Below are 24,740 nucleotides of genomic sequence, written 5' to 3' on the forward strand. Positions count from 1 at the left end.
GCAGGGGTGGGGAGCAGTGACTGGTGGAAGAGTAGTGACTAGAGGAAGTGGGGCAGAGAGATCTGCAGGGGTGGGGAGCAGTGACTGGTGGAACTGTAGTGACTAGAGGAAGTGGGGCACAGAGATCTGCAGGGGTGGGAGCAGTGACTGGTGGAAGTGTAGTGACTAGAGGAAGTGGGGCACAGAGATCTGCAGGGGTGGGGAGCAGTGACTGGTGGAAGAGTAGTGACTAGAGGAAGTGGGGCAGAGAGATCTGCAGGGGTGGGAGCAGTGACTAGTGGAAGAGTAGTGACTAGAGGAAATGGGGCACAGAGATCTGCAGGGGTGGGGAGCAGTGACTGGTGGAAGAGTAGTGACTAGAGGAAGTGGGGCACAGAGATCTGCAGGGGTGGGGAGCAGTGACTGGTGGAAGAGTAGTGACTAGAGGAAGTGGGGCACAGAGATCTGCAGGGGTGGGGAGCAGTGACTGGTGGAAGTGTAGTGACTAGAGGAAATGGGGCACAGAGATCTGCAGGGGTGGTAGCAGTGACTAGTGGAAGAGTAGTGACTAGAGGAAGTGGGGCAGAGAGATCTGCAGGGGTGGTAGCAGTGACTAGTGGAAGAGTAGTGACTAGAGGAAGTGGGGCAGAGAGATCTGCAGGGGTGGGAGCAGTGACTGGTGGAAGAGTAGTGACTAGAGGAAATGGGGCACAGAGATCTGCAGGGGTGGGGAGCAGTGACTGGTGGAAGAGTAGTGACTAGAGGAAGTGGGGCACAGAGATCTGCAGGGGTGGGGAGCAGTGACTGGTGGAAGAGTAGTGACTAGAGGAAGTGGGGCACAGAGATCTGCAGGGGTGGGGAGCAGTGACTGGTGGAAGAGTAGTGACTAGAGGAAGTGGGGCACAGAGATCTGCAGGGGTGGGGAGCAGTGACTGGTGGAAGAGTAGTGACTAGAGGAAGTGGGGCAGAGAGATCTGCAGGGGTGGGGAGCAGTGACTGGTGGAAGAGTAGTGACTAGAGGAAGTGGGGCAGAGAGATCTGCAGGGGTGGGGAGCAGTGACTGGTGGAAGAGTAGTGACTAGAGGAAGTGGGGCAGAGAGATCTGCAGGGGTGGGGAGCAGTGACTGGTGGAAGAGTAGTGACTAGAGGAAATGGGGCACAGAGATCTGCAGGGGTGGGAGCAGTGACTGGTGGAAGAGTAGTGACTAGAGGAAATGGGGCACAGAGATCTGCAGGGGTGGGGAGCAGTGACTGGTGGAAGAGTAGTGACTAGAGGAAGTGGGGCAGAGAGATCTGCAGGGGTGGGGAGCAGTGACTGGTGGAAGAGTAGTGACTAGAGGAAATGGGGCACAGAGATCTGCAGGGGTGGGGAGCAGTGACTGGTGGAAGAGTAGTGACTAGAGGAAATGGGGCACAGAGATCTGCAGGGGTGGGGAGCAGTGACTGGTGGAAGAGTAGTGACTAGAGGAAATGGGGCACAGAGATCTGCAGGGGTGGGAGCAGTGACTGGTGGAAGAGTAGTGACTAGAGGAAATGGGGCAGAGAGATCTGCAGGGGTGGGGAGCAGTGACTGGTGGAAGAGTAGTGACTAGAGGAAGTGGGGCAGAGAGATCTGCAGGGGTGGGGAGCAGTGACTGGTGGAAGAGTAGTGACTAGAGGAAGTGGGGCACAGAGATCTGCAGGGGTGGGGAGCAGTGACTGGTGGAAGAGTAGTGACTAGAGGAAATGGGGCACAGAGATCTGCAGGGGTGGGGAGCAGTGACTGGTGGAAGAGTAGTGACTAGAGGAAATGGGGCACAGAGATCTGCAGGGGTGGGGAGCAGTGACTGGTGGAAGAGTAGTGACTAGAGGAAATGGGGCAGAGAGATCTGCAGGGGTGGGGAGCAGTGACTGGTGGAAGAGTAGTGACTAGAGGAAATGGGGCACAGAGATCTGCAGGGGTGGGGAGCAGTGACTGGTGGAAGAGTAGTGACTAGAGGAAATGGGGCACAGAGATCTGCAGGGGTGGGGAGCAGTGACTGGTGGAAGAGTAGTGACTAGAGGAAGTGGGGCAGAGAGATCTGCAGGGGTGGGGAGCAGTGACTGGTGGAAGAGTAGTGACTAGAGGAAGTGGGGCACAGAGATCTGCAGGGGTGGGGAGCAGTGACTGGTGGAAGAGTAGTGACTAGAGGAAATGGGGCACAGAGATCTGCAGGGGTGGGAGCAGTGACTGGTGGAAGAGTAGTGACTAGAGGAAATGGGGCACAGAGATCTGCAGGGGTGGGGAGCAGTGACTGGTGGAAGAGTAGTGACTAGAGGAAATGGGGCACAGAGATCTGCAGGGGTGGGGAGCAGTGACTGGTGGAAGAGTAGTGACTAGAGGAAATGGGGCACAGAGATCTGCAGGGGTGGGAGCAGTGACTGGTGGAAGAGTAGTGACTAGAGGAAGTGGGGCACAGAGATCTGCAGGGGTGGGGAGCAGTGACTGGTGGAAGAGTAGTGACTAGAGGAAGTGGGGCAGAGAGATCTGCAGGGGTGGGGAGCAGTGACTGGTGGAAGAGTAGTGACTAGAGGAAGTGGGGCACAGAGATCTGCAGGGGCGGGGAGCAGTGACTGGTGGAAGAGTAGTGACTAGAGGAAGTGGGGCACAGAGATCTGCAGGGGTGGGGAGCAGTGACTGGTGGAAGAGTAGTGACTAGAGGAAGTGGGGCAGAGAGATCTGCAGGGGTGGGGAGCAGTGACTGGTGGAAGAGTAGTGACTAGAGGAAGTGGGGCACAGAGATCTGCAGGGGTGGGGAGCAGTGACTGGTGGAAGAGTAGTGACTAGAGGAAGTGGGGCAGAGAGATCTGCAGGGGTGGGGAGCAGTGACTGGTGGAAGAGTAGTGACTAGAGGAAGTGGGGCAGAGAGATCTGCAGGGGTGGGGAGCAGTGACTGGTGGAAGAGTAGTGACTAGAGGAAGTGGGGCAGAGAGATCTGCAGGGGTGGGGAGCAGTGACTGGTGGAAGAGTAGTGACTAGAGGAAGTGGGGCAGAGAGATCTGCAGGGGTGGGGAGCAGTGACTGGTGGAAGAGTAGTGACTAGAGGAAGTGGGGCAGAGAGATCTGCAGGGGTGGGGAGCAGTGACTGGTGGAAGAGTAGTGACTAGAGGAAATGGGGCACAGAGATCTGCAGGGGTGGGAGTAGTGACTGGTGGAAGAGTAGTGACTAGAGGAAGTGGGGCAGAGAGATCTGCAGGGGTGGGGAGCAGTGACTGGTGGAAGAGTAGTGACTAGAGGAAGTGGGGCAGAGAGATCTGCAGGGGTGGGGAGCAGTGACTGGTGGAAGAGTAGTGACTAGAGGAAGTGGGGCAGAGAGATCTGCAGGGGTGGGGAGCAGTGACTGGTGGAAGAGTAGTGACTAGAGGAAATGGGGCACAGAGATCTGCAGGGGTGGGGAGCAGTGACTGGTGGAAGAGTAGTGACTAGAGGAAGTGGGGCAGAGAGATCTGCAGGGGTGGGGAGCAGTGACTGGTGGAAGAGTAGTGACTAGAGGAAATGGGGCACAGAGATCTGCAGGGGTGGGGAGCAGTGACTGGTGGAAGAGTAGTGACTGGTGGAGCTGGGGCACAGAGATCTGCAGGGGTGGGGAGCAGTGACTGGTGGAAGAGTAGTGACTAGAGGAAGTGGGGCAGAGAGATCTGCAGGGGTGGGGAGCAGTGACTGGTGGAAGAGTAGTGACTGGTGGAGCTGGGGCACAGAGATCTGCAGGGGTGGGGAGCAGTGACTGGTGGAAGAGTAGTGACTACAGGAAGTGGGGCAGAGAGATCTGCAGGGGTGGGGAGCAGTGACTGGTGGAAGAGTAGTGACTAGAGGAAGTGGGGCAGAGAGATCTGCAGGGGTGGGGAGCAGTGACTGGTGGAAGAGTAGTGACTAGAGGAAGTGGGGCAGAGAGATCTGCAGGGGTGGGGAGCAGTGACTGGTGGAAGAGTAGTGACTAGAGGAAGTGGGGCACAGAGATCTGCAGGGGTGGGGAGCAGTGACTGGTGGAAGAGTAGTGACTAGAGGAAGTGGGGCACAGAGATCTGCAGGGGTGGGGAGCAGTGACTGGTGGAAGAGTAGTGACTAGAGGAAGTGGGGCACAGAGATCTGCAGGGGTGGGGAGCAGTGACTGGTGGAAGAGTAGTGACTAGAGGAAGTGGGGCACAGAGATCTGCAGGGGCGGGGAGCAGTGACTGGTGGAAGAGTAGTGACTAGAGGAAATGGGGCAGAGAGATCTGCAGGGGTGGGGAGCAGTGACTGGTGGAAGAGTAGTGACTAGAGGAAATGGGGCACAGAGATCTGCAGGGGTGGGGAGCAGTGACTGGTGGAAGAGTAGTGACTAGAGGAAATGGGGCACAGAGATCTGCAGGGGTGGGGAGCAGTGACTGGTGGAAGAGTAGTGACTAGAGGAAGTGGGGCAGAGAGATCTGCAGGGGTGGGGAGCAGTGACTGGTGGAAGAGTAGTGACTAGAGGAAGTGGGGCACAGAGATCTGCAGGGGTGGGGAGCAGTGACTGGTGGAAGAGTAGTGACTAGAGGAAATGGGGCACAGAGATCTGCAGGGGTGGGAGCAGTGACTGGTGGAAGAGTAGTGACTAGAGGAAATGGGGCACAGAGATCTGCAGGGGTGGGGAGCAGTGACTGGTGGAAGAGTAGTGACTAGAGGAAATGGGGCACAGAGATCTGCAGGGGTGGGGAGCAGTGACTGGTGGAAGAGTAGTGACTAGAGGAAATGGGGCACAGAGATCTGCAGGGGTGGGAGCAGTGACTGGTGGAAGAGTAGTGACTAGAGGAAGTGGGGCACAGAGATCTGCAGGGGTGGGGAGCAGTGACTGGTGGAAGAGTAGTGACTAGAGGAAGTGGGGCAGAGAGATCTGCAGGGGTGGGGAGCAGTGACTGGTGGAAGAGTAGTGACTAGAGGAAGTGGGGCACAGAGATCTGCAGGGGCGGGGAGCAGTGACTGGTGGAAGAGTAGTGACTAGAGGAAGTGGGGCACAGAGATCTGCAGGGGTGGGGAGCAGTGACTGGTGGAAGAGTAGTGACTAGAGGAAGTGGGGCAGAGAGATCTGCAGGGGTGGGGAGCAGTGACTGGTGGAAGAGTAGTGACTAGAGGAAGTGGGGCACAGAGATCTGCAGGGGTGGGGAGCAGTGACTGGTGGAAGAGTAGTGACTAGAGGAAGTGGGGCAGAGAGATCTGCAGGGGTGGGGAGCAGTGACTGGTGGAAGAGTAGTGACTAGAGGAAGTGGGGCAGAGAGATCTGCAGGGGTGGGGAGCAGTGACTGGTGGAAGAGTAGTGACTAGAGGAAGTGGGGCAGAGAGATCTGCAGGGGTGGGGAGCAGTGACTGGTGGAAGAGTAGTGACTAGAGGAAGTGGGGCAGAGAGATCTGCAGGGGTGGGGAGCAGTGACTGGTGGAAGAGTAGTGACTAGAGGAAGTGGGGCAGAGAGATCTGCAGGGGTGGGGAGCAGTGACTGGTGGAAGAGTAGTGACTAGAGGAAATGGGGCACAGAGATCTGCAGGGGTGGGAGTAGTGACTGGTGGAAGAGTAGTGACTAGAGGAAGTGGGGCAGAGAGATCTGCAGGGGTGGGGAGCAGTGACTGGTGGAAGAGTAGTGACTAGAGGAAGTGGGGCAGAGAGATCTGCAGGGGTGGGGAGCAGTGACTGGTGGAAGAGTAGTGACTAGAGGAAGTGGGGCAGAGAGATCTGCAGGGGTGGGGAGCAGTGACTGGTGGAAGAGTAGTGACTAGAGGAAATGGGGCACAGAGATCTGCAGGGGTGGGGAGCAGTGACTGGTGGAAGAGTAGTGACTAGAGGAAGTGGGGCAGAGAGATCTGCAGGGGTGGGGAGCAGTGACTGGTGGAAGAGTAGTGACTAGAGGAAATGGGGCACAGAGATCTGCAGGGGTGGGGAGCAGTGACTGGTGGAAGAGTAGTGACTGGTGGAGCTGGGGCACAGAGATCTGCAGGGGTGGGGAGCAGTGACTGGTGGAAGAGTAGTGACTAGAGGAAGTGGGGCAGAGAGATCTGCAGGGGTGGGGAGCAGTGACTGGTGGAAGAGTAGTGACTGGTGGAGCTGGGGCACAGAGATCTGCAGGGGTGGGGAGCAGTGACTGGTGGAAGAGTAGTGACTACAGGAAGTGGGGCAGAGAGATCTGCAGGGGTGGGGAGCAGTGACTGGTGGAAGAGTAGTGACTAGAGGAAGTGGGGCAGAGAGATCTGCAGGGGTGGGGAGCAGTGACTGGTGGAAGAGTAGTGACTAGAGGAAGTGGGGCAGAGAGATCTGCAGGGGTGGGGAGCAGTGACTGGTGGAAGAGTAGTGACTAGAGGAAGTGGGGCACAGAGATCTGCAGGGGTGGGGAGCAGTGACTGGTGGAAGAGTAGTGACTAGAGGAAGTGGGGCACAGAGATCTGCAGGGGTGGGGAGCAGTGACTGGTGGAAGAGTAGTGACTAGAGGAAGTGGGGCACAGAGATCTGCAGGGGTGGGGAGCAGTGACTGGTGGAAGAGTAGTGACTAGAGGAAGTGGGGCACAGAGATCTGCAGGGGCGGGGAGCAGTGACTGGTGGAAGAGTAGTGACTAGAGGAAGTGGGGCAGAGAGATCTGCAGGGGTGGGGAGCAGTGACTGGTGGAAGAGTAGTGACTAGAGGAAGTGGGGCACAGAGATCTGCAGGGGTGGGGAGCAGTGACTGGTGGAAGTGTAGTGACTAGAGGAAATGGGGCACAGAGATCTGCAGGGGTGGGGAGCAGTGACTTGTGGAAGTGTAGTGACTAGAGGAAATGGGGCACAGAGATCTGCAGGGGTGGGGAGCAGTGACTGGTGGAAGAGTAGTGACTGGTGGAGCTGGGGCAGAGAGATCTGCAGGGTGGGGAGCAGTGACTGGTGGAAGAGTAGTGACTAGAGGAAGTGGGGCACAGAGATCTGCAGGGGTGGGGAGCAGTGACTGGTGGAAGAGTAGTGACTAGAGGAAGTGGGGCACAGAGATCTGCAGGGGTGGGAGCAGTGACTGGTGGAAGAGTAGTGACTAGAGGAAGTGGGGCACAGAGATCTGCAGGGGTGGGGAGCAGTGACTTGTGGAAGAGTAGTGACTAGAGGAAGTGGGGCACAGAGATCTGCAGGGGTGGGGAGCAGTGACTTGTGGAAGAGTAGTGACTAGAGGAAGTGGGGCACAGAGATCTGCAGGGGTGGGGAGCAGTGACTGGTGGAAGAGTAGTGACTAGAGGAAGTGGGGCAGAGAGATCTGCAGGGGTGGGGAGCAGTGACTGGTGGAAGAGTAGTGACTAGAGGAAATGGGGCACAGAGATCTGCAGGGGTGGGGAGCAGTGACTGGTGGAAGAGTAGTGACTAGAGGAAATGGGGCACAGAGATCTGCAGGGGTGGGGAGCAGTGACTAGTGGAAGAGTAGTGACTAGAGGAAGTGGGGCACAGAGATCTGCAGGGGTGGGAGCAGTGACTGGTGGAAGAGTAGTGACTAGAGGAAATGGGGCACAGAGATCTGCAGGGGTGGGAGCAGTGACTGGTGGAAGAGTAGTGACTAGAGGAAATGGGGCACAGAGATCTGCAGGGGTGGGAGCAGTGACTGGTGGAAGAGTAGTGATTAGAGGAAGTGGGGCAGAGAGATCTGCAGGGGTGGGGAGCAGTGACTGGTGGAAGAGTAGTGATTAGAGGAAGTGGGGCAGAGAGATCTGCAGGGGTGGGGAGCAGTGACTGGTGGAAGAGTAGTGACTAGAGGAAGTGGGGCACAGAGATCTGCAGGGGTGGGGAGCAGTGACTGGTGGAAGAGTAGTGACTAGAGGAAGTGGGGCACAGAGATCTGCAGGGGTGGGGAGCAGTGACTGGTGGAAGAGTAGTGACTAGCGGAAGTGGGGCACAGAGATCTGCAGGGGTGGGGAGCAGTGACTGGTGGAAGAGTAGTGACTAGCGGAAGTGGGGCACAGAGATCTGCAGGGGTGGGGAGCAGTGACTGGTGGAAGAGTAGTGACTAGAGGAAATGGGGCACAGAGATCTGCAGGGGTGGGAGCAGTGACTGGTGGAAGAGTAGTGACTAGAGGAAGTGGGGCACAGAGATCTGCAGGGGTGGGGAGCAGTGACTGGTGGAAGAGTAGTGACTAGAGGAAATGGGGCACAGAGATCTGCAGGGGTGGGGAGCAGTGACTGGTGGAAGAGTAGTGACTAGAGGAAATGGGGCACAGAGATCTGCAGGGGTGGGGAGCAGTGACTGGTGGAAGAGTAGTGACTAGAGGAAGTGGGGCACAGATATCTGCAGGGGTGGGGAGCAGTGACTGGTGGAAGAGTAGTGACTAGAGGAAATGGGGCACCTAGATCTGCAGGGGTGGGGAGCAGTGACTGGTGGAAGTGTAGTGACTAGAGGAAGTGGGGCACAGAGATCTGCAGGGGTGGGGAGCAGTGACTGGTGGAAGAGTAGTGACTAGAGGAAGTGGGGCACAGAGATCTGCAGGGGTGGGGAGCAGTGACTGGTGGAAGAGTAGTGACTAGAGGAAGTGGGGAACAGAGATCTGCAGGGGTGGGAGCAGTGACTGGTGGAAGTGTAGTGACTAGAGGAAGTGGGGCACAGAGATCTGCAGGGGTGGGGAGCAGTGACTGGTGGAAGAGTAGTGACTAGAGGAAGTGGGGCACAGAGATCTGCAGGGGTGGGAGCAGTGACTGGTGGAAGTGTAGTGACTAGAGGAAGTGGGGCACAGAGATCTGCAGGGGTGGGGAGCAGTGTCTGGTGGAAGAGTAGTGACTAGAGGAAGTGGGGCAGAGAGATCTGCAGGGGTGGGAGCAGTGACTGGTGGAAGAGTAGTGACTAGAGGAAGTGGGGCAGAGAGATCTGCAGGGGTGGGGAGCAGTGACTGGTGGAAGAGTAGTGACTAGAGGAAGTGGGGCACAGAGATCTGCAGGGGTGGGGAGCAGTGACTGGTGGAAGAGTAGTGACTAGAGGAAGTGGGGCACAGAGATCTGCAGGGGTGGGGAGCAGTGACTGGTGGAAGAGTAGTGACTAGAGGAAATGGGGCACAGAGATCTGCAGGGGTGGGGAGCAGTGACTGGTGGAAGAGTAGTGACTAGAGGAAATGGGGCACAGAGATCTGCAGGGGTGGGGAGCAGTGACTGGTGGAAGAGTAGTGACTAGAGGAAATGGGGCACAGAGATCTGCAGGGGTGGGGAGCAGTGACTGGTGGAAGAGTAGTGACTAGAGGAAGTGGGGCACAGAGATCTGCAGGGGTGGGGAGCAGTGACTGGTGGAAGAGTAGTGACTGGTGGAGCTGGGGCAGAGAGATCTGCAGGGGTGGGGAGCAGTGACTGGTGGAAGAGTAGTGACTAGAGGAAGTGGGGCACAGATATCTGCAGGGGTGGGGAGCAGTGACTGGTGGAAGAGTAGTGACTAGAGGAAGTGGGGCAGAGAGATCTGCAGGGGTGGGGAGCAGTGACTGGTGGAAGAGTAGTGACTAGAGGAAGTGGGGCACAGAGATCTGCAGGGGTGGGGAGCAGTGACTGGTGGAAGAGTAGTGACTAGAGGAAATGGGGCACAGAGATCTGCAGGGGTGGGGAGCAGTGACTGGTGGAAGTGTAGTGACTAGAGGAAGTGGGGCACAGAGATCTGCAGGGGTGGGGAGCAGTGACTGGTGGAAGAGTAGTGACTGGTGGAAGTGGGGCAGAGAGATCTGCAGGGGTGGGGAGCAGTGACTGGTGGAAGAGTAGTGACTAGAGGAAATGGGGCACAGAGATCTGCAGGGGTGGGGAGCAGTGACTGGTGGAAGAGTAGTGACTAGAGGAAATGGGGCACAGAGATCTGCAGGGGTGGGGAGCAGTGACTGGTGGAAGAGTAGTGACTAGAGGAAGTGGGGCAGAGAGATCAGCAGGGGTGGGGAGCAGTGACTGGTGGAAGAGTAGTGACTAGAGGAAGTGGGGCAGAGAGATCTGCAGGGGTGGGGAGCAGTGACTGGTGGAAGAGTAGTGACTAGAGGAAGTGGGGCACAGAGATCTGCAGGGGTGGGGAGCAGTGACTGGTGGAAGAGTAGTGACTAGAGGAAGTGGGGCAGAGAGATCTGCAGGGGTGGGGAGCAGTGACTGGTGGAAGAGTAGTGACTAGAGGAAATGGGGCACAGAGATCTGCAGGGGTGGGGAGCAGTGACTGGTGGAAGAGTAGTGACTAGAGGAAGTGGGGCACAGAGATCTGCAGGGGTGGGGAGCAGTGACTGGTGGAAGAGTAGTGACTAGAGGAAATGGGGCACAGAGATCTGCAGGGGTGGGGAGCAGTGACTGGTGGAAGAGTAGTGACTAGAGGAAGTGGGGCACAGAGATCTGCAGGGGTGGGGAGCAGTGACTGGTGGAAGTGTAGTGACTAGAGGAAGTGGGGCACAGAGATCTGCAGGGGTGGGGAGCAGTGACTGGTGGAAGAGTAGTGACTAGAGGAAGTGGGGCACAGAGATCTGCAGGGGTGGGGAGCAGTGACTGGTGGAAGAGTAGTGACTAGAGGAAGTGGGGCACAGAGATCTGCAGGGTGGGGAGCAGTGACTGGTGGAAGAGTAGTGACTAGAGGAAGTGGGGCACAGAGATCTGCAGGGGTGGGGAGCAGTGACTGGTGGAAGAGTAGTGACTAGAGGAAATGGGGCACAGAGATCTGCAGGGGTGGGGAGCAGTGACAGGTGGAAGAGTAGTGACTAGAGGAAGTGGGGCACAGAGATCTGCAGGGGTGGGGAGCAGTGACTGGTGGAAGAGTAGTGACTAGAGGAAATGGGGCACAGAGATCTGCAGGGGTGGGGAGCAGTGACTGGTGGAAGTGTAGTGACTAGAGGAAGTGGGGCAGAGAGATCTGCAGGGGTGGGGAGCAGTGACTGGTGGAAGAGTAGTGACTAGAGGAAGTGGGGCAGAGAGATCTGCAGGGGTGGGGAGCAGTGACTGGTGGAAGAGTAGTGACTAGAGGAAGTGGGGCACAGAGATCTGCAGGGGTGGGGAGCAGTGACTGGTGGAAGAGTAGTGACTAGAGGAAGTGGGGCAGAGAGATCTGCAGGGGTGGGGAGCAGTGACTGGTGGAAGAGTAGTGACTAGAGGAAGTGGGGCAGAGAGATCTGCAGGGGTGGGGAGCAGTGACTGGTGGAAGAGTAGTGACTAGAGGAAGTGGGGCAGAGAGATCTGCAGGGGTGGGGAGCAGTGACTGGTGGAAGAGTAGTGACTAGAGGAAGTGGGGCAGAGAGATCTGCAGGGGTGGGGAGCAGTGACTGGTGGAAGAGTAGTGACTAGAGGAAGTGGGGCAGAGAGATCTGCAGGGGTGGGGAGCAGTGACTGGTGGAAGAGTAGTGACTAGAGGAAATGGGGCACAGAGATCTGCAGGGGTGGGAGTAGTGACTGGTGGAAGAGTAGTGACTAGAGGAAGTGGGGCAGAGAGATCTGCAGGGGTAGGGAGCAGTGACTGGTGGAAGAGTAGTGACTAGAGGAAGTGGGGCAGAGAGATCTGCAGGGGTGGGGAGCAGTGACTGGTGGAAGAGTAGTGACTAGAGGAAGTGGGGCAGAGAGATCTGCAGGGGTGGGGAGCAGTGACTGGTGGAAGAGTAGTGACTAGAGGAAATGGGGCACAGAGATCTGCAGGGGTGGGGAGCAGTGACTGGTGGAAGAGTAGTGACTAGAGGAAGTGGGGCAGAGAGATCTGCAGGGGTGGGGAGCAGTGACTGGTGGAAGAGTAGTGACTAGAGGAAATGGGGCACAGAGATCTGCAGGGGTGGGGAGCAGTGACTGGTGGAAGAGTAGTGACTGGTGGAGCTGGGGCACAGAGATCTGCAGGGGTGGGGAGCAGTGACTGGTGGAAGAGTAGTGACTAGAGGAAGTGGGGCAGAGAGATCTGCAGGGGTGGGGAGCAGTGACTGGTGGAAGAGTAGTGACTGGTGGAGCTGGGGCACAGAGATCTGCAGGGGTGGGGAGCAGTGACTGGTGGAAGAGTAGTGACTACAGGAAGTGGGGCAGAGAGATCTGCAGGGGTGGGGAGCAGTGACTGGTGGAAGAGTAGTGACTAGAGGAAGTGGGGCAGAGAGATCTGCAGGGGTGGGGAGCAGTGACTGGTGGAAGAGTAGTGACTAGAGGAAGTGGGGCAGAGAGATCTGCAGGGGTGGGGAGCAGTGACTGGTGGAAGAGTAGTGACTAGAGGAAGTGGGGCACAGAGATCTGCAGGGGTGGGGAGCAGTGACTGGTGGAAGAGTAGTGACTAGAGGAAGTGGGGCACAGAGATCTGCAGGGGTGGGGAGCAGTGACTGGTGGAAGAGTAGTGACTAGAGGAAGTGGGGCACAGAGATCTGCAGGGGTGGGGAGCAGTGACTGGTGGAAGAGTAGTGACTAGAGGAAGTGGGGCACAGAGATCTGCAGGGGCGGGGAGCAGTGACTGGTGGAAGAGTAGTGACTAGAGGAAGTGGGGCAGAGAGATCTGCAGGGGTGGGGAGCAGTGACTGGTGGAAGAGTAGTGACTAGAGGAAGTGGGGCACAGAGATCTGCAGGGGTGGGGAGCAGTGACTGGTGGAAGTGTAGTGACTAGAGGAAATGGGGCACAGAGATCTGCAGGGGTGGGGAGCAGTGACTTGTGGAAGTGTAGTGACTAGAGGAAATGGGGCACAGAGATCTGCAGGGGTGGGGAGCAGTGACTGGTGGAAGAGTAGTGACTGGTGGAGCTGGGGCAGAGAGATCTGCAGGGTGGGGAGCAGTGACTGGTGGAAGAGTAGTGACTAGAGGAAGTGGGGCACAGAGATCTGCAGGGGTGGGGAGCAGTGACTGGTGGAAGAGTAGTGACTAGAGGAAGTGGGGCACAGAGATCTGCAGGGGTGGGAGCAGTGACTGGTGGAAGAGTAGTGACTAGAGGAAGTGGGGCACAGAGATCTGCAGGGGTGGGGAGCAGTGACTTGTGGAAGAGTAGTGACTAGAGGAAGTGGGGCACAGAGATCTGCAGGGGTGGGGAGCAGTGACTTGTGGAAGAGTAGTGACTAGAGGAAGTGGGGCACAGAGATCTGCAGGGGTGGGGAGCAGTGACTGGTGGAAGAGTAGTGACTAGAGGAAGTGGGGCAGAGAGATCTGCAGGGGTGGGGAGCAGTGACTGGTGGAAGAGTAGTGACTAGAGGAAATGGGGCACAGAGATCTGCAGGGGTGGGGAGCAGTGACTGGTGGAAGAGTAGTGACTAGAGGAAATGGGGCACAGAGATCTGCAGGGGTGGGGAGCAGTGACTAGTGGAAGAGTAGTGACTAGAGGAAGTGGGGCACAGAGATCTGCAGGGGTGGGAGCAGTGACTGGTGGAAGAGTAGTGACTAGAGGAAATGGGGCACAGAGATCTGCAGGGGTGGGAGCAGTGACTGGTGGAAGAGTAGTGACTAGAGGAAATGGGGCACAGAGATCTGCAGGGGTGGGAGCAGTGACTGGTGGAAGAGTAGTGATTAGAGGAAGTGGGGCAGAGAGATCTGCAGGGGTGGGGAGCAGTGACTGGTGGAAGAGTAGTGATTAGAGGAAGTGGGGCAGAGAGATCTGCAGGGGTGGGGAGCAGTGACTGGTGGAAGAGTAGTGACTAGAGGAAGTGGGGCACAGAGATCTGCAGGGGTGGGGAGCAGTGACTGGTGGAAGAGTAGTGACTAGAGGAAGTGGGGCACAGAGATCTGCAGGGGTGGGGAGCAGTGACTGGTGGAAGAGTAGTGACTAGCGGAAGTGGGGCACAGAGATCTGCAGGGGTGGGGAGCAGTGACTGGTGGAAGAGTAGTGACTAGCGGAAGTGGGGCACAGAGATCTGCAGGGGTGGGGAGCAGTGACTGGTGGAAGAGTAGTGACTAGAGGAAATGGGGCACAGAGATCTGCAGGGGTGGGAGCAGTGACTGGTGGAAGAGTAGTGACTAGAGGAAGTGGGGCACAGAGATCTGCAGGGGTGGGGAGCAGTGACTGGTGGAAGAGTAGTGACTAGAGGAAATGGGGCACAGAGATCTGCAGGGGTGGGGAGCAGTGACTGGTGGAAGAGTAGTGACTAGAGGAAATGGGGCACAGAGATCTGCAGGGGTGGGGAGCAGTGACTGGTGGAAGAGTAGTGACTAGAGGAAGTGGGGCACAGATATCTGCAGGGGTGGGGAGCAGTGACTGGTGGAAGAGTAGTGACTAGAGGAAATGGGGCACAGAGATCTGCAGGGGTGGGGAGCAGTGACTGGTGGAAGTGTAGTGACTAGAGGAAGTGGGGCACAGAGATCTGCAGGGGTGGGGAGCAGTGACTGGTGGAAGAGTAGTGACTAGAGGAAGTGGGGCACAGAGATCTGCAGGGGTGGGGAGCAGTGACTGGTGGAAGAGTAGTGACTAGAGGAAGTGGGGCACAGAGATCTGCAGGGGTGGGAGCAGTGACTGGTGGAAGTGTAGTGACTAGAGGAAGTGGGGCACAGAGATCTGCAGGGGTGGGGAGCAGTGACTGGTGGAAGAGTAGTGACTAGAGGAAGTGGGGCACAGAGATCTGCAGGGGTGGGAGCAGTGACTGGTGGAAGTGTAGTGACTAGAGGAAGTGGGGCACAGAGATCTGCAGGGGTGGGGAGCAGTGTCTGGTGGAAGAGTAGTGACTAGAGGAAGTGGGGCAGAGAGATCTGCAGGGGTGGGAGCAGTGACTGGTGGAAGAGTAGTGACTAGAGGAAGTGGGGCAGAGAGATCTGCAGGGGTGGGGAGCAGTGACTGGTGGAAGAGTAGTGACTAGAGGAAGTGGGGCAGAGAGATCTGCAGGGGTGGGGAGCAGTGACTGGTGGAAGAGTAGTGACTAGAGGAAGTGGGGCACAGAGATCTGCAGGGGTGGGGAGCAGTGACTGGTGGAAGAGTAGTGACTAGAGGAAGTGGGGCACAGAGATCTGCAGGGGTGGGGAGCAGTGACTGGTGGAAGAGTAGTGACTAGAGGAAATGGGGCACAGAGATCTGCAGGGGTGGGGAGCAGTGACTGGTGGAAGAGTAGTGACTAGAGGAAATGGGGCACAGAGATCTGCAGGGGTGGGGAGCAGTGACTGGTGGAAGAGTAGTGACTAGAGGAAGTGGGGCACAGAGATCTGCAGGGGTGGGGAGCAGTGACTGGTGGAAGAGTAGTGACTGGTGGAGCTGGGGCAGAGAGATCTGCAGGGGTGGGGAGCAGTGACTGGTGGAAGAGTAGTGACTAGAGGAAGTGGGGCACAGAGATCTGCAGGGGTGGGGAGCAGTGACTGGTGGAAGAGTAGTGACTAGAGGAAGTGGGGCAGAGAGATCTGCAGGGGTGGGGAGCAGTGACTGGTGGAAGAGTAGTGACTAGAGGAAATGGGGCAGAGATATCTGCAGGGGTGGGGAGCAGTGACTGGTGGAAGAGTAGTGACTAGAGGAAATGGGGCACAGAGATCTGCAGGGGTGGGGAGCAGTGACTGGTGGAAGTGTAGTGACTAGAGGAAGTGGGGCACAGAGATCTGCAGGGGTGGGGAGCAGTGACTGGTGGAAGAGTAGTGACTGGTGGAAGTGGGGCAGAGAGATCTGCAGGGGTGGGGAGCAGTGACTGGTGGAAGAGTAGTGACTAGAGGAAATGGGGCACAGAGATCTGCAGGGGTGGGGAGCAGTGACTGGTGGAAGAGTAGTGACTAGAGGAAATGGGGCACAGAGATCTGCAGGGGTGGGGAGCAGTGACTGGTGGAAGAGTAGTGACTAGAGGAAGTGGGGCAGAGAGATCTGCAGGGGTGGGGAGCAGTGACTGGTGGAAGAGTAGTGACTAGAGGAAGTGGGGCACAGAGATCTGCAGGGGTGGGGAGCAGTGACTGGTGGAAGAGTAGTGACTAGAGGAAGTGGGGCAGAGAGATCTGCAGGGGTGGGGAGCAGTGACTGGTGGAAGAGTAGTGACTAGAGGAAATGGGGCACAGAGATCTGCAGGGGTGGGGAGCAGTGACTGGTGGAAGAGTAGTGACTAGAGGAAGTGGGGCACAGAGATCTGCAGGGGTGGGGAGCAGTGACTGGTGGAAGAGTAGTGACTAGAGGAAATGGGGCACAGAGATCTGCAGGGGTGGGGAGCAGTGACTGGTGGAAGAGTAGTGACTAGAGGAAATGGAGCACAGAGATCTGCAGGGGTGTGGAGCAGTGACTGGTGGAAGTGTAGTGACTAGAGGAAGTGGGGCACAGAGATCTGCAGGGGTGGGGAGCAGTGACTGGTGGAAGAGTAGTGACTAGAGGAAATGGGGCACAGAGATCTGCAGGGGGTGGGGAGCAGTGACTGGTGGAAGAGTAGTGACTAGAGGAAATGGGGCACAGAGATCTGCAGGGGTGGGGAGCAGTGACTGGTGGAAGAGTAGTGACTAGAGGAAGTGGGGCAGAGAGATCTGCAGGGGTGGGGAGCAGTGACTGGTGGAAGTGTAGTGACTAGAGGAAGTGGGGCAGAGAGATCTGCAGGGTGGGGAGCAGTGACTGGTGGAAGAGTAGTGACTAGAGGAAGTGGGGCACAGAGATCTGCAGGGGTGGGGAGCAGTGACTGGTGGAAGAGTAGTGACTAGAGGAAATGGGGCACAGAGATCTGCAGGGGTGGGGAGCAGTGACTGGTGGAAGAGTAGTGACTAGAGGAAGTGGGGCACAGAGATCTGCAGGGGTGGGGAGCAGTGACTGGTGGAAGAGTAGTGACTAGAGGAAATGGGGCACAGAGATCTGCAGGGGTGGGGAGCAGTGACTGGTGGAAGTGTAGTGACTAGAGGAAGTGGGGCAGAGAGATCTGCAGGGGTGGGGAGCAGTGACTGGTGGAAGAGTAGTGACTAGAGGAAATGGGGCACAGAGATCTGCAGGGGTGGGGAGCAGTGACTGGTGGAAGAGTAGTGACTAGAGGAAGTGGGGCAGAGAGATCTGCAGGGGTGGGGAGCAGTGACTGGTGGAAGAGTAGTGACTAGAGGAAGTGGGGCACAGAGATCTGCAGGGGTGGGGAGCAGTGACTGGTGGAAGAGTAGTGACTAGAGGAAATGGGGCACAGAGATCTGCAGGGTGGGGAGCAGTGACTGGTGGAAGAGTAGTGACTAAAGGAAATGGGGCACAGAGATCTGCAGGGGTGGGGAGCAGTGACTGGTGGAAGAGTAGTGACTAGAGGAAATGGGGCACAGAGATCTGCAGGGGTGGGGAGCAGTGACTGGTGGAAGAGTAGTGACTAGAGGAAGTGGGGCAGAGAGATCTGCAGGGGTGGGGAGCAGTGACTGGTGGAAGTGTAGTGACTAGAGGAAATGGGGCACAGAGATCTGCAGGGGTGGAGAGCAGTGACTGGTGGAAGTGTAGTGACTAGAGGAAGTGGGGCAGAGAGATCTGCAGGGGTGGGGAGCAGTGACTGGTGGAAGAGTAGTGACTGGTGGAAGTGGGGCACAGAGATCTGCAGGGGCGGGGAGCAGTGACTGGTGGAAGAGTAGTGACTGGTGGAAGTGGGGTGAGGTTTCTGTAGAAGGGGAACAGTGTCTAGTGGAAGAGTAATAACTGGTGGAAGGGGCCAGGGAATTCTGTAGGAGAGACTGTCTAGTGGAAGTAGTAGGGTGAGGAGTTCTGTGGGGAGTCCAGCAGTGCTTGGTCGCAGTGGGTTAAGTATAACGTTGCATACTCTCCGAAAATGTCCAGTAGATTCCCAGAATATTGTGAAGCCTCTTGGATTCCCAGGAAAGCAGGTTACCCTCCCAGATGCCCGCTGCACCTCCTAAACTGCTGGTTTGCATATAAGCAAATTCATGTGCTGAAGAATGAGGATCCCCATGACTCGAGTCCACACAAGGCTTGTTTTACAAGTAAGTGTTTTTTTCATTGTCCTTTTTATCACCAAAAAATAGGTCCAAAAATGTTTTGATTTTTGGCAGCTAAAAATGTAGGACCTATTTATCAATTTGCTAAAGAGAAATTGAATCACAAATATAATGCTTTTTGTTTTTGCTTTGTTCTATTTATTCACCCCATTACCACGAGTGATTTGGCCCCATAATTCCATAATTCCTTTTATTTATCAAGCAAAAGGACTAATCTCCCCTTCTGCCGTGTTAGACTATACATCCCCTGGTGCTGTGTCTCCCATACACAAACTCCCTTTGTATGGCATGGAGCACACAGTACAACAGGTTCCTCCTGCTGGTGCCGCACATGGAGGGTGGAGATACGCACTATCGGTGAAGCAGGGCACACCCTCGTGGGGTCCTATAAACATGCTACTTGTGCAATTTCTCTGACACTGGGAAACAAGAAAACAAATGTTTGTGTCCCCAGGATGAAAATACCTGAATCTTATAGGGGCTATTCTTACACCGGTAATGCTTTTCCATGCTACAAATTCTTTGCTCACCGTGTCCATCGCTTGCAAGTCCAAGTGAGTGTCCAAGACACGGATCTTTAATGACATATTGCACCCATTGCTTTGTAAGACGTAAGAAGCACACCCGCTATTTCAGCATAGTTTTTGGCCTTGTGATCTCTCCAAAAAGTTTGTGCAGACACTTTACAAGCTCCGTCATACAGCTTTCTCAGCTTCATTCACCTCTACTTCATACCTACCATCACCTACCATCATCAATGCTCTGATCTGAGGGCCTTCTTCAGTCTTAGCATCACTGATCCGGGGAAACTTCTTTCTCAGGTATGTGAATCCAGTTTGTGTTTTATCCAACACTTTAATAATGTTATTCATACAGTATTTCTTAGTTCTCAAGAGCTGTACAAAGCTAAGTCTATGCAGAACAGATTCCCCTGCACTCCAAGTTCCCCTCTGGGTTTTGGTATAATTTGCCCACAGAATGTCAGCATGAAAGTATTGACATAATCAGCATTTCAACGCTGGTGAAATCTCAACATGCTTGAGGCTGTTCCGGTGGTCGAAGAGGTAAATACCCTAAGCCTGTCCCGGAGGCTGCTGCTAACGTTACTGCAATTGCGGTTAATGTCCCAGGATGTAGCTAATGTCACAAAACTGCGGTTGCGATGGTAGGTTTGTCCCTAATTTTTACCCTGAACCTAATGCCAGGTTTCAGCAAACTGTCAGCATTTCACTTGGCAAAATTGATAATGTCAATATTGTTAACATGTCGACGTGTCAGCTGCCGACATTTCAACTACTGTATGTCAACATTGTGACCGTCTATCGTCTAACCCCAACACACCCACAGGCTATGAGAACATTCTGTCCTGAATTCAAATCTGTTTGTGAAATTTCCTATATCAGGTCAGGTGTAGGATGACGAGAGGTACGAGGTACAGACCAAGTTTCGCCCAGTACAGTCTGCGGCTCTGATCAAAGTTACCCTGCCGTCTATTACAGTTCAACACATTCTGCTCAAGTCTAGTGTTGCACAATACATTGGTGAGACATAAATCAATGACAGTAACGTTAAACTTACCTGTAGGATCTTATCCCCGGGCCGGAGCACCCCATACGCTGGTCCATCAGGCTGAACCCTAGTAACAAAGATACCCTATAAGTCAGAAGTAACATAGGTTAGGAGTCTTTCACAAGTCCTCTATACTGAGTCCTACTCAATTTGTTGCCCCTGGGTGTCCAGCAAAAGATATGACGGAAAGCTCAGAGATGTGATAGGAGAACAGAACAGACATAACCTGTGATGTACATCAGCAACAGACGACGCAAAAGTGTGCTACACATGTTGCAGGACACAGCGCACAATACATTACATGCACACAGTACTGTAAGTCTCAGTTACTAACATTAGATCTAGGTGTAAGGCTTGCACAAGACACGGTCTCTCTATCTGTAATTTGCAACGCTTGTTGGTTACTGCAGTTCAGTGCAACTATTTGCAACAACGGGGAAACATTGTTTGCCTCAAACCTCACGGGGGGTAGGGGGGGATTTTGGTGATTTAACAGCACCACATGCCCAGAGATTATACACGTCAGAGTGTCATTTATAAACCGCTTCATAAGAACATTGTCATTCAGCCAAATAACGAATTGAATTGTTCCCAGTTGCCCCTGTTGTACTGCTTTGTAGATGCACTTTTGCAACACTTACTAGATACACTGTTTTTTTTCCTGTGCTTTCTTAACATGTATTTATACCATCAGGCAGAGTTTGTTTGTTCCTCTGTTTCTTTTCATTTTACTGTATCCAATGCAGGTCTGTGACCTTTACCAACATAAAAAAACTCTGACTGATGATAGAAACACATGGCTGCAAAGCACAACATAATGCACCGAAAATAAAGAAATGTCATTTTGCAACAGTTGTAGGAGAACATGAACAAGTCAGTAAAGCAGGCATGTCCAAACTGCGGCCCTCCAGCTGTTGTGAAACTACATATCCCAGCATGCCCTGACACAGTTTTGCTGTCAAAGAATGCTAAAGCTGTGTCAGGGCATGCTGGGATGTGTAGTTTCTCAACAGCTGGAGGGCCGCAGTTTGGACATGCCTGCAGTAAAGGAAAGTCTTCTGGAGGACAAAAAATCTTCAATGACTGTTAAAAATTACACTGCAGGATACTATAAAAGCTTAAGACACAAATAGGCGACAAATGTTAAATGGACTGGCCAAGCATAAAAGCGGATTTACAAAAATGTACAGGAAATTTTTTTTTTTACAAAAATTGAGTTTTGGTTGAATTAAGATGATCTCAAATAAAATTACAAAATTTTACTTATAGGCGCTCAAGGTTGCCATGGACCAGAGGTTCCCAAACGCGGTCCTCAAGGCACCCCAACAGTCCAGGTTTTAGGTATAGGCATGGCTCAGCACAGATGGTTAAATCAAATTGACTAGGGTGCTAATTAAGTCACCTGTGGCCAGACATGGATACATTTAAAACCAGGACCGTTGGGGTGCCTTGAGGACCGAGTTTGGGAACCTCTGCCATAGACCCTCCACTGGTGGCTTGATCTTCTGTGAAGTTCACACACGGGCACTTGACAGTCCTGCCCACCCACCAAATCCCTCTATCTACGGAGCGCCCTTAAGTAAAACTTTTTGAATGTTCTTTTATTTTTTGGAACACTGCGCCAATAATGTCCCTACAGAGCTACATAATTACTGTGTCTCCTCCACATCTTACAAAGTAGATTAAAAGAACAGTTTGTACACTATGTGGAGTTTGCAGGCGCTGATCGCAGGATACTGTTGTACAGTATAATTAGATGGGTTTTCTCTATGAGTGAGCGGCCAAATTACTAAAGTATAACCTGAGTAGGCCTCCCCCTCACACAATTAGCTAATGCATTTTCCTGATGTGAAATATTTTATCCAGGTTGCCAAGAAAAGTAAGGGAATGGTTTCAGGAGGACAATTTGGGTGAAGGTGAAAGTGTAAAGGATGGTAAAATAATGATGTCTGTGAAAGCAACAGAACATTTAGAGCCTGATTCTGAGTGGTACGTACTGCTGCTGCTGAAGGCAGGTCAGTGATTGTTTTTCTTCTGCACCTGCGTCTAAGTCGCACAGCGCCTGCATGCAGAGGCCGTACACACGCAGAGTCGCGGTTGTGATTAAGTCGCACGGTCTCAGAAATGGATTTAAAAATGTACTGGACGTTCCTGGCCGGGGACAGGGAGGCGGCAAAGTGAACGCACGCATATAGTCCATCTTGCGGGCGAGCTATAGCGCTGTTGCAGGTGTGTCGCTGTAATGGTTAAAAACTAAGACGCACAGTTACGCACACTGGAGGCCACAGTCTGATGAAGAAACCTGCACCTAGCATGCGGCTAGTGCAACTTTCGATGGTGTCACCGATGGTTAAGTCTGAAAGCGCACCAAGCGGTATTGCAGCGTCTATAGATTCTCAGAGTTGGCGTCTTAGTCCTTACACATACAGACGCACAGATGTACACCAGGCATATGTGCCTAACCTTTCATTCTCCTCTCTGGGAGAAGCCCGGAGTTTAGCTGCAGCTCAGCACTTCAGGGGCAGGACAGAAACTGCACGTAATTAGGCCCTGCCCCCAATTCGTCAAAATCCTACGATTTGTGGAACCACGCTGAGGGGGTGGAGCAATTCACAGCACTTTAGCCCCGCCCCCTCCATACAAGCCACCTGTTCCTCGTTTTATCTCACCATCCTTCTCACTTCACTGGGAAGAGGGCAGAATGCGGAAGAGCCGGCCCCTCTCCCCAAGAGTGTCGGGGACTAGCAGAAAAATCGTGAATCGCCCGCAAGTTCAGGGAGAGTAGATAAGTATGATACAAAGGTAAGGGCTGATATTAGTATATAGAGGATCATTCCAAGTTGATCGCTCGCTAGCAGTTTTTAGCAGCAGTGCAAACGCTAAGCCGCCTCCCACTGGGAGTGTATCTTAGCTTAGCAGAAGTGCGAACGAATGGATCGCAGAGCGGTTACAAAGTTTTTTTGTGCAGATTCTGAGTAGCTCTAAACCTACTCAGCGCTTGCGATCACTTCGGACTGTGTAGTTCCTGTTTTGACGTCACAAACACGCCCTGCGTTCGCCCAGCCACGCCTGTGTTTTTCCTGGCATGCCTGCGTTTTTCCAAACACTCCCCGAAAACGGTCAGTTGACACCCAGAAACGCCCACTTCATGTCAATCACTCTGCAGCCACCAGTGCGACTGAAAAGCTTCGCTAGACCCTGTGTGAAACTACATCGGTCGTTGTAATAGTACGTCGCACGTGCGCATTGCGCCGCACGTGCGCATTGCGGCGCATATGCATGCGCAGAAGTGCCGTTTTTTTGCCTCATCATTGCACAGCGAATGATTGCAGCTAGCGAACAACTCGGAATGAGGGCCATAGTCACAGACTTGACTACAGCAAAAGACGCTAAATCGGTCGCAGCAGGGCGCGTCCCACAGTCAGCCTCTCCTCACCCTGAAATCACATTGCTGATAACGGGGAGCAATAGCTTGCAGGCAGCAATCTTAAATACAGTGTCCTATTGGAAGTTCTGTCAAGGTGCGGAAACTTATTTAGTGGCTTCTTTATAAAAGAGAAGTTCTACTTAGGCCTAGGTAAAACACAAAACAATTCAGCACACACAGTATATGCATGACCTGAACATACAATAACATTTACACAACACAACCAAGTAAGTAATCACGCAAAAATGTCACATAACAACATTGTAATACTATTGTGTGTAACAATAACTAAACACATAACCATGGGGGGTCATTTCGAGTTGATCGCTCGCTGGCTAGTTTTAGCAGCCGTGCAAACGCTATGCCGCCGCCCACTGGGGAGTGTATTTTAGCTTAGCAGAAGTGCGAATGCCTGTGCAGCCGAGCTCTGCAAAAACAGTTTGTGCTGTTTCTGAGTAGCTCTGAAACTACTCAGCGCTTGCGATCACTTCAGCCTATTCGTGTCCGGATTTGACGTCATACACCCGCTCAGCGAACGCCCAGCCACGCTTGCATTTTTTCAGACACGCCTGCGTTTTTGCAATCCCTCCCTGAAAACGGTCAGTTGACACCCAGAAACGCCCCCTTCCTGTCAATCTTCTTGCGCCCGTCAGTGCGATGAAAGACTTCGCTAGAACCTGTGCACAACCACAAAGAGCTTTGTACCCGTACGTCGCGTGTGCGCATTGCGGCCCATATGCATGCGCATAAATGCAGTTTTTTCACCTGATCGCTGCGCTGTGAAAATCGTCAGCGAGCGATCAACTCGGAATGACCCCCAATATCACATGAGGCTACTGAATGTTCTGTTTTTTATTATTTTCATAAAGCTTTTTATTTTTTCCCCCCAGGGTATAAAAAAGACAGAACTTCCCCATTCTACACCCCTGGAACCTCATCACAGCTGAATGATTTGGGCAGTCAGGGTGTGATGTCACCGCGCGAGAGGGGCAAAGCGTCTGACAGTGTAGTTATAGGGAAACCTTATTTTAGCTCACACTTAATTTCTACTTCTGTGATAAATACAGCCCATTATGTCTCGGAATCAGCCTTGGGTCCTGTGCATGTTAGCTAACGATACACTACACCTCCTTTGAGGGGTGTGTACCCTAATATACCACATGAGGAGAGAAGGGGTCTCCCAGAAATACCGCTATGGATAATCTGATACTGGAGAGTATTTACTGTGTTGGAGTAAAGTTATGGCGTCATCATCATCATCATCAACTTCACTTGACTGCTGTATGTATTCTATACCAAGGAAAAAAGAAGGAATAGATTTCACTGGCGAGGTTCCTCCATGTAATAAGTAAACCGTAGCAGCGCTATATCCTGCGCTGCTTACCACTACCGTCCAGCTCTTCATCAGGCCCGTCTTATAATTCTCACAATTATGGCAAAAATGTTTCATTGAAATGAACACTATCAAAGGCAATGAAAGCACAAATAACACTTTGGGATTTGCACGAGATGTGAACCGTGACGTGGCTACACACCTAGCAATGAGAATACCGCCATAAGCATTACTTCTGTAGAAGCAGACTAGGAGAAACTGGCCGTGCTGGCGCCTACTGTCCGGGATGCCCCATGTCCTGTCCTCAGACAGATAACATTTATGAGGGTGTAAATCTGGGCGTATTCAGGGCCGATGGGGATCTGTACTACATATATGTCTTTATCCATGAATGTACTGGTTTTGCGTGGGAAGTGCGTGAATTCTGCGTGCAAATATGATGGTGTTTGCAAGTAGTGCAAAATGTACGTTTTCATGGAAAAAGTTACTCATATCTGGGGTATCTGTTATGTGCCCCCTGGCTCTCCTGGGCCGTCATTTTGGCAAAAGGTTTCGTTACAGGTTTGCAGTTCTAATGACATGAATATTTGGTTGATAGTTACAAATACCCAGAGAAACCATCACTAGACCTTGAATGAAGCATGCGGTGGGCAATGGTACGATGCTTCATGCTGTAATATATGCC

The 24,740-nt window shown here is 53.7% G+C and overlaps 1 protein-coding gene across 6 annotated transcripts in view; it reads right to left on the bottom strand.

Annotated features, from left to right (window-relative positions):
- Positions 1–24,740, bottom strand: part of LRRC7 (leucine rich repeat containing 7) — a 630,524-nt gene that overhangs the window by 43,526 nt on the left and 562,258 nt on the right. For 5 of the 6 annotated variants that reach the window (XM_063939106.1, XM_063939105.1, XM_063939107.1 and 2 more), the window contains one exon: positions 19,305–19,379. In XM_063939106.1, coding sequence (XP_063795176.1) covers positions 19,305–19,379 — 75 coding nt within the window. The remainder of the gene's footprint in view (positions 1–19,304; positions 19,380–24,740) is intronic. The other variant, XM_063939110.1, reaches the window with a different exon arrangement.

The sequence above is a fragment of the Pseudophryne corroboree genome, chromosome 9 (assembly GCF_028390025.1).
Source record: "Pseudophryne corroboree isolate aPseCor3 chromosome 9, aPseCor3.hap2, whole genome shotgun sequence".
In the NCBI taxonomy this organism is placed as follows: Eukaryota; Metazoa; Chordata; class Amphibia; order Anura; family Myobatrachidae; genus Pseudophryne; species Pseudophryne corroboree.